General features: G+C 59.3%; 2 protein-coding genes across 2 annotated transcripts in view; both read right to left on the reverse strand.

Moving 5' to 3' along the window:
* DYRK1A (dual specificity tyrosine phosphorylation regulated kinase 1A) overlaps positions 1-12,102 on the reverse strand; it is a 100,091-nt gene extending 87,989 nt beyond the window's left edge. Inside the window, exon 1 of the mRNA XM_066598973.1 lies at positions 11,880-12,102. The gene's annotated coding sequence lies outside the window, so the exon portion shown is untranslated. The remainder of the gene's footprint in view (positions 1-11,879) is intronic.
* Positions 10,725-11,732, reverse strand: LOC136625022 (mucin-19-like). Its single transcript, XM_066598941.1, has one exon. It carries the CDS (start codon positions 11,730-11,732, stop codon positions 10,725-10,727), a length of 1,008 nt encoding a protein of 335 aa, XP_066455038.1.
* Positions 12,103-12,652: the final 550 nt, after the last annotated feature.

The following is a 12,652-nucleotide window of genomic DNA, read 5'->3' on the forward strand; positions in this document are numbered from 1 at the left end:
CGTTATTCGACTGCTGCTCAGCCAATCACAGCCATCGCATTGTGGAGGTGGGATCTATGAATCCTGTAACCAGGAAGTAATCTTCTGTGGGCAGCTGAGGACTGCAAGAAGTACATAGGAGCAGCGGGAGGTACCTGGGTGAAGCCTGCTAGGTAATTTTATATATATATATATATATATATATATATATATATATATATATATATACACACACACACACACACACACATATATATATACATACAGCTAGGGCTTATATTTTTAAGCCTTACTGAACCCCCCACCCATCCCAATAGGAAAAAAAAAAAAAAAAAACAGGGAACAGGCTGTATATGTCCACTCATTGCCAGTAACATCCCTCCCCTAGGGGGAGGGAGTGTATGCGTGTATATGTGTAATGTAATATATATAATTCAAAGTACTAAGGACCACTTGTCCATGCTCCGCCCCTGATCACATGACACAGACATCATCACAGGTCTTTCATCTCAGCCACTATTTAACCTTAGTGAGTCGAGCAGCTGAATCACTGGAGCTCCGTCCATATACATACACATTTTTTATATATATATATATATATATACACACACACACATTTTTTTATATATATACATCCACATTATTTATATATATATATATATACACACACACACACACACACATGGGATGAAAGTTTCTCTGTGTGATTGTAATGTTGATATAACTAAGAATCTTTTATTGTGGAGAACTGACCCCTTGCAGAGGCGCTCTAGTACCCTGTTGGGCCGTATCTAGCTTGGATACAAGATGTGATAGGCTCTAGTACCCTGTTGGCCCGCCTCTAGCTTGGATGCAAGATGTAATACAGGGGTGTAACGATGGCACCCCCTGTCTCAGAATGGTGAACATCGAAACAGTTGGAGCTGCTGGTGCTTGTCAGACGATCAGACGCTCCTCTCTATTGGTGGTCTGTAGGGGGCATCCTGAGCCCGGTCATCTGGTGTGCCCCCATCCCCTGGTCAGATGCTCTTCTCTACTGATGTTCTGTAGGGGGCGTCCTGAGCCCGATGACCTTGTGTGCCCTCACACATCCACTGGTCCCAACACCTCCTAACAGTCTGGTCATATGCTCTTCTCTACTGGTGGTCTGTAGGGGGCGTCCTGAGGCCGGTCACCTTGTGTGCCCCCATCTACTGGTCCCAACACCCCCTAACAGTCTGGTCAGAGCAGCTCGGTGGGGGACAACTTATGGATACGACCATCCAGCTTCTCACATCCCAATAATGCGCCCCCCTCTGGTAAAGGGGTGAAATCTCTTCTCTGCGTCGTAGAGGTGTCTAGTGGCCAACAAGCTCTACAAGCGGAAGAAGAGGTCACTACACACAAGGGGCCTCCGAGAGCCTCTCATATGCCAAGGGGGGGGGGGGGGGGACACCACTTTTAGGGCCTCCGGTGACCGTCCATCTAATCACCACAACTCTCATCATTTACAGATCGGCCTGAGATGGAACTGCATGCCGGGTGTTACAGGAAAACGACAACTTCTTCTGGAGTGTATGTAACATGTGGTATGTTTAACTGGATGCCCGTGTAAGGAACAGCACTGCAGACGACTACTCCGTAAGGAATAATATATCAGGTATACCGGTGTTCACCAGCCGGATGACACACCCCGGTATTAGCCAGGTGCCTGAGACCCCGCGGATACGTTAGACACGCCTGCAGTGTGAATAGACCCCAAGAGATATTGACGGCTTTGAAGACTCCCTTAAAATAAAGAGCAGATGAAATGTCCTTATAGACCAAGTGGATCAGAAGTAGACAGCCAATGCCAGCAAGAGATGTGCGCCAATGGCACTTGGTACCAGGGTACAACCCACAACACTGTGCTAAGAGCCCAGAAACTTGGTGCAGTTGAACACCTAACTTATTGCGAAAGGGCTTTCAGCAGACCAAAGGTTGGGGACTTCTGTGACACCGTTTACAACTGGATAACCCCAAATCAGACTAATTGATGGCCTATAGGATAGGTCTTCAATGGTAGATCAGCCCGGTATTCTTCTATCTTGACGGCACCGAAAGCTAGGGGTTTGACAGGAGGAACGCCCGTCAGGGCCCTAGCTCCCGATTGGCGGATTTCTGAAGGCTGCTAGCAGCAACGTTGGCATGGGATGTTTGCCTGGGCTGGAGGGTGAGGGTGAGGGTTCGTTGTCCTGTACAGGCTTACATTATATATAAGCCCCACAGGAAAATAAACCCTCACCCTAACCCTCCAATCCCAGTAAATGGAAATACTAAATTAAATGCAGACGCTGACCTCCCGCTTCCAGCGGGTCTCGTGCTGCCGCCGCTCCCTGTCCTCTACCATTCCCTCCAGGGTCTGCTGCCAGCGGCTCTGCTACTGCCACCAACGCTCCGTGTCCTAGTGCCAACGCCTCCGCTCCGTGTCCTCGCGCCGACGCCGCAGTCTGTTCTCGGCCCGCCGATGCTGCGTCTCCTCCTGCCATTGCTCCCTCTGCTTCGACCGCCACCACAGGCTGTCATCCTCCTGCCACCCCAGCCACTCGTGATGCTGCCGATGCCTCCGCCGCTTCCCCTCCTAAGGCGACACGCCAGAAGCCAATCAGAAGCTGGGGGTGTGACTACATTGCAAACTCCTGCATTATGTTGCCACCCCTAACTTCCTGTGGCGACATAATACAAGTATACCGATCAGCACATCTGCCACCGGTGACCCCCTTGGTCAGCTGTTCTCTGGGCCAGTGTGTTTGTAAACTGAGCTGTTTAATATAGGAAGCAGACAGCTCTGTTCCAACTTCAATGGCCAGCCTTGGTACTGCATGCACCGATACGAACGGGAAGTTAGTTATCTCGCTTGGACAATGAGGGTCCGTAGCACCGATCAAGGATGACCACGATCGGGAGCATTGTTCCATTCAGTGTAGATATTGGAGGAGGTACGTTATGGGAATGGGAACGTTACCTGTAATACCAAGCCTGGCCATTGCAGCGGGAAAGGAGCTGTCCGCTTCAGAAATCAGGTCAGCGCACAAGAGCAATGGCCCAGTGAACAGCTGATCTGTGCCAATCCTAGACAGCAGACCTCTGCTGATCTACTGTTCATGGCCTATCCTTAGAATAGGCCATCAAAAGTTTACAACTGGACAACCAGTTTAAAGGGGTTTTCCAGTTGTAAACTATTGGTGGCGAATCCTCAGGATAGGCCATCGCTAGTAAGCCCAGTACCTCAGACGATGAGCTGTTCTCCGGGTCGATGCACTCGTGCAATGAGCCAATTTCTGCAGGAAGCAGATAGCTCCGTTACCACAATATTGACGAGGCTTGGTATTGCAGTCCAAGTTGTCATTCACTTCAATAGAGGCTGTTCCTGTAATACCAAGCCTGGCCACTGTAGTGGGAATGGAGCTGTCTGCTTCCTGCAAACATTAACTCCGTGCATGCATGCAGTGGTCAGCAGTTCCTGGCACATAAAAGCCAAGACAATCTACTACTGATGGCCTATCCTGAGGATCGGCTATCAATAATCTACAACGTATTTCAGCACACCAGGCAATAAGAACTTCTAGAGGCATCGATGAAAGACAACACAATAAGTTAGGCCCCAGGAAGCAAACGCCTAAGTGCATTGGCTGCTGGGATTTGTACAGCTAACTCCGAGAGCTACCATGACCGTGACAAAGAGAACATACATGTAACTGCTGCTAATAACACGTTGGAACATTTTTTGCTAAGGAAAAGAAATGAAGCCGATTGACCGTTCCACACGACCCAAACCGAGAATGTGAGGCGACCCTCGGTCCGTGGCATCGAGGCAGCAGATGAGTGTCGCTTCCTCACTCCGTGCTGCACTGACAGCCAACAGACGGGTAGCAGTATACCCCAACGGTGTACTGGAAGAGGCTTGGCCGGCCACACTGCATGCTGGGAAATGGTATAAATTATGTCCCATACCGTAAAACTGCAAACAAAGTTACGGATTCTAATGCTTCCAACTAACTTGCTACAGGTGGAGTGAACCTCCATCACTGCCCCACTAGGAAGGAGCCTGCAGTCCTCTCCTGTCTGCGCCCCAACAGGACCCTGCACGCCCCACTTTGAAGGGAACCCGTCTGCACTTTTTGACGTTGTGATGCGTCTGTACCGCTTACACAGATGAAATGTGCACTTCAGAAGTACCTTTAATGTTCCTCCCCCAACACCGGCCCTCTTAGCAAGGGATATGGAGACATAGTAACATAGTATGTAAGGCCGAATGAAGACAATGTCCATCTAGTCCAGCCTGTCTATCCTCCTGTGTTGATCCAGAGGAAGGCAAAAAACCCCAAGGCCAGAAGCCAATTAGCCCTTTTGGGGAAAAAATTCCTTCCCGACTCCCTAATGACAATCAGACTGTTCCCTGGATCAACCCCTAATAGTTCCTACCTGCCTGTATACCCGGATTGACACTTAACCTAATATTTATATCCTGTAATATCCTTCTTCTCCAGAAAGACATCAAGTCCCCTTTTAAACTCCTCTATGGATTTTGCCATCACCACTTCCTCAGGCAGAGAGTTCCACAGTCTAACTGCTCTTACCGTAAAGAACCCCTTTCTGTGTTGGTGATGAAACCTACTTTCCTCTAATCGTAGCGGATGTCCTCTTGTTACCTTCGTGGTCCTGGGTGTAAACAGATCGCGGGAGAGATCCATGTGAGACGTTCTTCACAGCGGCGGTCAAAGTATCTTGCGGGCGCCGTAATGTCCAAGATTGGTGCGTGCGCAGAAGGAATGGATGAGTCTGCCCATGAGACAGATGTACTGCGCCTGCACTGATCTCAGCCGGCACAGCGCTCGCAAGAGACTTTGGCCATCACTGTGATTATGTGAAGAACGTCTCCACATCCCTGACTAAGAGCGGGGCGGTGTTGGACAGTGACAAAAGGTTCCAGAGACAGGCCGGACCGCCCGCCAGACCGTCAGGGGAGGAGTGACGAAAGGTTCCAGAGACAGGCCGGACCGCCCGCCAGACCGTCAGGGGAGGAGTGACGAAAGGTTCCAGAGACAGGCCGGACCGCCCGCCAGACCGTCAGGGGAGGAGTGACGAAAGGTTCCAGAGACAGGCCGGACCGCCCGCCAGACCGTCAGGGGAGGAGTGACGAAAGGTTCCAGAGACAGGCCGGACCGCCCGCCAGACCGTCAGGGGAGGAGTGACGAAAGGTTCCAGAGACAGGCCGGACCGCCCGCCAGACCGTCAGGGGAGGAGTGACGAAAGGTTCCAGAGACAGGCCGGACCGCCCGCCAGACCGTCAGGGGAGGAGTGACGAAAGGTTCCAGAGACAGGCCGGACCGACCGTCGGGGGGAGTGACGAAAGGTTCCAGAGACAGGCCGGACCGACCGTCGGGGGGAGTGACGAAAGGTTCCAGAGACAGGCCGGACCGACAGTCGGGGGGAGTGACGAAAGGTTCCAGAGACAGGCCGGACCGACCGTCGGGGGGAGTGACGAAAGGTTCCAGAGACAGCCGGACCGACCGTCGGGGGGGGGGGGGGGGGGGGGAGTGACGAAAGGTTCCAGAGACAGGCCGGACCGACCGTCGGGGGGGGGGGGGGGGGGTGGGGGGGGGGGGGGGGGGGGGGGGGGGGGGGGGGGGGGGAGTGCCGAAAGGTTCCAGAGACAGGCCGGACCGACCGTCGGGGGGGGAGTGACGAAAGGTTCCAGAGACAGGCCGGACCGACCAGGCCGGACCGATCGTCGGGGGAAGTGACGAAAGGTTCCAGAGACAGGCTGGACCGCCTGCCAGACTCGGGGGAGTGACGAAAGGTGGAGGTGCTAGAGGGGGGGGGGGGTAGGGGGGCAGCTCCATGTATCTACTGGTGGAGGTGCTGGGGATGGGGGGGGGGGGGGGGCCGCTCCATGTATCTACTGGTGGAGGTGCTGGGGATGGGGGGGAGGCAGCTGCATGTATCTACTGGTGGAGGTGCTGGGGGGGGGGGGGGTCAGCTCCATGTATCTACTGGTGGGGGTGCTGGGGGGGGGGGGGGGTCAGCTCCATGTATCTACTGGTGGGGGTGCTGGGGGGGGGGGGTCAGCTCCATGTATCTACTGGTGGAGGTGCTGGGGGGGGGGGGTCAGCTCCATGTATCTACTGGTGGAGGTGCTGGGGGGGGGGGGGGGTCAGCTCCATGTATCTATGTATCTACTGGTGGAGGTGCTGGGGGGGGGGGGGGGGTCAGCTCCATGTATCTACTGGTGGAGGTGCTGGGGAGGGGGGGGGTCAGCTCCATGTATCTACTGGTGGAGGTGCTGGGGAGGGGGGGGGGTCAGCTCCATGTATCTACTGGTGGAGGTGCTGGGGAGGGGGGGGGGTCAGCTCCATGTATCTACTGGTGGAGGTGCTGGGGAGGGGGGGGGTCAGCTCCATGTATCTACTGGTGGAGGTGCTGGGGGGGGGGGGGGTCAGCTCCATGTATCTACTGGTGGAGGTGCTGGGGGGGGGGGGGGGGTCAGCTCCATGTATCTACTGGTGGAGGTGCTGGGGGGGGGGGGGGGTCAGCTCCATGTATCTACTGGTGGAGGTGCTGGGGATGGGCAGCTCCGTCTATCTACTGGTGGAGGTGCTGGGGATGGGCAGCTCCGTGTATCTACTGGTGGAGGTGCTGGGGATGGGCAGCTCCGTGTATCTACTGGTGGAGGTGCTGGGGATGGGCAGCTCCGTGTATCTACTGGTGGAGGTGCTGGGGATGGGCAGCTCCGTGTATCTACTGGTGGAGGTGCTGGGGATGGGCAGCTCCGTCTATCTACTGGTGGAGGTGCTGGGGATGGGCAGCTCCGTGTATCTACTGGTGGAGGTGCTGGGGATGGGCAGCTCCGTGTATCTACTGGTGGAGGTGCTGGGGATGGGCAGCTCCGTGTATCTACTGGTGGAGGTGCTGGGGATGGGCAGCTCCGTGTATCTACTGGTGGAGGTGCTGGGGATGGGCAGCTCCGTGTATCTACTGGTGGAGGTGCTGGGGATGGGCAGCTCCGTCTATCTACTGGTGGAGGTGCTGGGGATGGGCAGCTCCGTGTATCTACTGGTGGAGGTGCTGGGGATGGGCAGCTCCGTGTATCTACTGGTGGAGGTGCTGGGGATGGGCAGCTCCGTGTATCTACTGGTGGAGGTGCTGGGGGTCAGCTCCATGTATCTACTGGTGGAGGTGCTGGGGATGGGGGGCAGCTCCATGTATCTACTGGTGGAGGTGCTGGGGATGGGGGGCAGCTCCATGTATCTACTGGTGGAGGTGCTGGGGGGGGGGCAGCTCCATGTATCTACTGGTGGAGGTGCTGGGGATGGGCAGCTCTGTGTATCTACTGGTGGAGGTGCTGGAGGGGGGGCAGCTCCGTGTATCTACTGGCGGAGGTGCTAGGGATGGGGGGGCCGCTCCGTGTATCTACTGGTGGAGGTGCTAGGGATGGGGGGGGGGCAGCTCCGTGTATCTACTGGTGGAGGTGCTAGGGATGGGGGGGGGGCAGCTCCATGTATCTACTGGTGGAGGTGCTGGGGGGGGGGGCAGCTCCATGTATCTACTGGTGGAGGTGCTGGGGGGGGGGGGCAGCTCCATGTCTCTACTGGTGGAGGTGCTGGCGGGGGGGGGGGGCGCTGCGCTCCGTGTATCTACTGGAGGGGGGGCGCTCCATGTCTCTACTGGTGGAGGTGCTGGGGGTCAGCTCCATGTCTCTACTGGTGGAGGTGCTGGGGGTCAGCTCCATGTCTCTACTGGTGGAGGTGCTGGGGTCAGCTCCATGTCTCTACTGGTGGGGGTGCTGGGGGTCAGCTCCATGTCTCTACTGGTGGGGGTGCTGGGGGTCAGCTCCATGTCTCTACTGGTGGGGGTGCTGGGGGTCAGCTCCATGTCTCTACTGGTGGGGGTGCTGGGGGTCAGCTCCATGTCTCTACTGGTGGGGGTGCTGGGGGTCAGCTCCATGTCTCTACTGGTGGGGGTGCTGGGGGTCAGCTCCATGTCTCTACTGGTGGGGGTGCTGGGGGTCAGCTCCATGTCTCTACTGGTGGGGGTGCTGGGGGTCAGCTCCATGTCTCTACTGGTGGGGGTGCTGGGGGTCAGCTCCATGTCTCTACTGGTGGGGGTGCTGGGGGTCAGCTCCATGTCTCTACTGGTGGGGGTGCTGGGGGTCAGCTCCATGTCTCTACTGGTGGGGGTGCTGGGGGTCAGCTCCATGTCTCTACTGGTGGGGGTGCTGGGGGTCAGCTCCATGTCTCTACTGGTGGGGGTGCTGGGGGTCAGCTCCATGTCTCTACTGGTGGGGGTGCTGGGGGTCAGCTCCATGTCTCTACTGGTGGGGGTGCTGGGGGTCAGCTCCATGTCTCTACTGGTGGGGGTGCTGGGGGTCAGCTCCATGTCTCTACTGGTGGGGGTGCTGGGGGTCAGCTCCATGTCTCTACTGGTGGGGGTGCTGGGGGTCAGCTCCATGTCTCTACTGGTGGGGGTGCTGGGGGTCAGCTCCATGTCTCTACTGGTGGGGGTGCTGGGGGTCAGCTCCATGTCTCTACTGGTGGGGGTGCTGGGGGTCAGCTCCATGTCTCTACTGGTGGGGGTGCTGGGGGTCAGCTCCATGTCTCTACTGGTGGGGGTGCTGGGGGTCAGCTCCATGTCTCTACTGGTGGGGGTGCTGGGGGTCAGCTCCATGTCTCTACTGGTGGGGGTGCTGGGGGTCAGCTCCATGTCTCTACTGGTGGGGGTGCTGGGGGTCAGCTCCATGTCTCTACTGGTGGGGGTGCTGGGGGTCAGCTCCATGTCTCTACTGGTGGGGGTGCTGGGGGTCAGCTCCATGTCTCTACTGGTGGGGGTGCTGGGGGTCAGCTCCATGTCTCTACTGGTGGGGGTGCTGGGGGTCAGCTCCATGTCTCTACTGGTGGGGGTGCTGGGGGTCAGCTCCATGTCTCTACTGGTGGGGGTGCTGGGGGTCAGCTCCATGTCTCTACTGGTGGGGGTGCTGGGGGTCAGCTCCATGTCTCTACTGGTGGGGGTGCTGGGGGTCAGCTCCATGTCTCTACTGGTGGGGGTGCTGGGGGTCAGCTCCATGTCTCTACTGGTGGGGGTGCTGGGGGTCAGCTCCATGTCTCTACTGGTGGGGGTGCTGGGGGTCAGCTCCATGTCTCTACTGGTGGGGGTGCTGGGGGTCAGCTCCATGTCTCTACTGGTGGGGGTGCTGGGGGTCAGCTCCATGTCTCTACTGGTGGGGGTGCTGGGGGTCAGCTCCATGTCTCTACTGGTGGGGGTGCTGGGGGTCAGCTCCATGTCTCTACTGGTGGGGGTGCTGGGGGTCAGCTCCATGTCTCTACTGGTGGGGGTGCTGGGGGTCAGCTCCATGTCTCTACTGGTGGGGGTGCTGGGGGTCAGCTCCATGTCTCTACTGGTGGGGGTGCTGGGGGTCAGCTCCATGTCTCTACTGGTGGGGGTGCTGGGGGTCAGCTCCATGTCTCTACTGGTGGGGGTGCTGGGGGTCAGCTCCATGTCTCTACTGGTGGGGGTGCTGGGGGTCAGCTCCATGTCTCTACTGGTGGGGGTGCTGGGGGTCAGCTCCATGTCTCTACTGGTGGGGGTGCTGGGGGTCAGCTCCATGTCTCTACTGGTGGGGGTGCTGGGGGTCAGCTCCATGTCTCTACTGGTGGGGGTGCTGGGGGTCAGCTCCATGTCTCTACTGGTGGGGGTGCTGGGGGTCAGCTCCATGTCTCTACTGGTGGGGGTGCTGGGGGTCAGCTCCATGTCTCTACTGGTGGGGGTGCTGGGGGTCAGCTCCATGTCTCTACTGGTGGGGGTGCTGGGGGTCAGCTCCATGTATCTACTGGTGGGGGTGCTGGGGGTCAGCTCCATGTATCTACTGGTGGGGGTGCTGGGGGTCAGCTCCATGTATCTACTGGTGGGGGTGCTGGGGGTCAGCTCCATGTATCTACTGGTGGGGGTGCTGGGGGTCAGCTCCATGTATCTACTGGTGGGGGTGCTGGGGGTCAGCTCCATGTATCTACTGGTGGGGGTGCTGGGGGTCAGCTCCATGTATCTACTGGTGGGGGTGCTGGGGGTCAGCTCCATGTATCTACTGGTGGGGGTGCTGGGGGTCAGCTCCATGTATCTACTGGTGACTTCCTGACACACTTTACACTTCAGTTCTTCATTTTCACGCCCGCTGCTCACTGTCAGTGAATGGAAACATTGTAAACAATCTAAAGCTAAGCCAGTCTTGAAGTTGTCCTGCTCAGGGCTGAGGGCTACAATGTATCGCTGCAGTAACAGACTGATACAGAGTAACAAACCCTCAGTGGGAGAGGCTGACAATCTCTGCATATACACCCAGTGTCGGCTGAACTTCTTGTCACGCAGAAGTTAAAGGGTCTCCCCAAAAGATGTTTACAGACGCAGCAAACCTGAGGGGGACACTAACCGCGTCACACCGAGCCCAACGGGCCGCCGGAGCATCTGTAGCCAGAGCGCCGGACCCCCTCACCCCACCAGCCGGCGGCGGCGGGGGGGGGGGGGGGGGGGGGGGGGCACTATTTTTTCGTCTTTTATCATTTTTTCAACTATTTGCAAAATCTAAATTCCCCGAAGCTGAAAAAGCCTCCAAGTTCTGTCGCTGCGGTCCGGACGCTTCCTTCACGGCACGCGAGAGCCTCCGCCGCGCAAAACATGGCAGCGCACCCCGACGGGGGTCCCTCCATTCAGCACGGCGAGAAGTTCCCAAACTCTATTCACATTACTCCTCCGTCAGGAAACCGCGCCAAAACAGCGAGACGGTCAACTACCAGCGAGGGGCAACCGGGCCCCGATACAGGGGGGCCCCCAACAGCCCCGACACAGGAGCCTCGACACCGGGACAACCCCGGGGCCTCGGCGCAGACCCCCGACAACCCCGGGGCCTCGGCGCAGACCCCCGACAACCCCGGGGCCTCGGCGCAGACCCCCGACAACCCCGGGGCCTCGGCGCAGACCCCCGACAACCCCGGGGCCTCGGCGCAGACCCCCGACAACCCCGGGGCCTCGGCGCAGACCCCCGACAACCCCGGGGCCTCGGCGCAGACCCCCGACAACCCCGGGGCCTCGGCGCAGACCCCCGACAACCCCGGGGCCTCGGCGCAGACCCCCGACAACCCCGGGGCCTCGGCGCAGACCCCCGACAACCCCGGGGCCTCGGCGCAGACCCCCGACAACCCCGGGGCCTCGGCGCAGACCCCCGACAACCCCGGGGCCTCGGCGCAGACCCCCGACAACCCCGGGGCCTCGGCGCAGACCCCCGACAACCCCGGGGCCTCGGCGCAGACCCCCGACAACCCCGGGGCCTCGGCGCAGACCCCCGACAACCCCGGGGCCTCGGCGCAGACCCCCGACAACCCCGGGGCCTCGGCGCAGACCCCCGACAACCCCGGGGCCTCGGCGCAGACCCCCGACAACCCCGGGGCCTCCGCGCAGACCCCCGACAACCCCGGGGCCTCGGCGCAGACCCCCGACAACCCCGGGGCCTCGGCGCAGACCCCCGACAACCCCGGGGCCTCCGAGCAGACCCCCGACAACCCCGGGGCCTCCGCGCAGACCCCCGACAACCCCGGGGCCTCCGCGCAGACCCCCGACAACCCCGGGGCCTCCGCGCAGACCCCCGACAACCCCGGGGCCTCCGCGCAGACCCCCGACAACCCCGGGGCCTCCGCGCAGACCCCCGACAACCCCGGGGCCTCCGCGCAGACCCCCGACAACCCCCACATATCTCGGCACAGGACGGCCGGCTGTAACCTGCACGGCTCCTCGCACTACAACTCCCAGCCGGCCCAGAAGCAGAGCCCCCCGGGCCGCAGGCACATCCTCCGCCGGCCGGCTCCCACCACACCCACGGGGCCCCGCCGGCCTCTTACCCGGGTCCTCCACACGACGCGGTGCTCCCGTCACATCGGCGGCGCTGGGGCTGCTGACGAGCCGCTCTCCTCACACGGCGCTGCGGCTCAGCATCCCGAGCTCTCCCCGCTCATAGCCCGCTGCCGCTGCTGGGGAGGAGGCGGCGGTTGTTCCTCGGGTCCCGGCCGTATACAGGATGGAGGGAGAAGGAAGGGAGGGGGGAGGGGAGTCACAAAATGGCGCGCGTTTCCAAAGCTGCGGAGCAAGGGAGGAGGAAAGAGGAGGAGGAGGAGGGGGAGGACGGGGAAACCACTGCCGCCGCCTCCTCCTCACACCGAAGCCTCCCAGCAGCACCGGAGCCCACACCGTGACGACAACACCTCCCGCTCCTGCACCGCCATCAGCAGCAGCCCCTCATCATCGTGAGGAGACTCCCCGCCACCTCCGCGCATGCTCCCAGCCCCCCGCCGCTCAGCCCGCTCCCGCCACACTCTTTATTATTCTGCTCATATCTCCTCACTCCGGTTTAGTTTTACATTCGGGCGGGAAGAAAACCCGGTGGAAAAAAAAAAAACCTGAAGGAAAAAAAAAAACGACTAATAAAATGGCGGCGGGATGAGCGTGTTACCATGGCGACTGTCAATCAGCGCAAAGTCCTCCGGATGCGCGGTGACGTCAGCAGATCGAGGAGGCGGTGATGTGGAGGGCGGGTCACATGCCGGAGGGGCGGGGCCTAGACTATAAGAAGGAGATGGAACCCTCTGAGGAAAGACAGAGCGGCGCATATAGAGCT

The sequence above is a fragment of the Eleutherodactylus coqui genome, chromosome 4 (genome assembly GCF_035609145.1).
Source record: "Eleutherodactylus coqui strain aEleCoq1 chromosome 4, aEleCoq1.hap1, whole genome shotgun sequence".
Lineage (NCBI taxonomy): Eukaryota > Metazoa > Chordata > Amphibia > Anura > Eleutherodactylidae > Eleutherodactylus > Eleutherodactylus coqui.

Bases quoted from the DNA above. Each gene is read 5' to 3' on its own strand.
- LOC136625022 (XM_066598941.1), bottom strand. From the start codon at position 11,732: ATGTGGGGGTTGTCGGGGGTCTGCGCGGAGGCCCCGGGGTTGTCGGGG.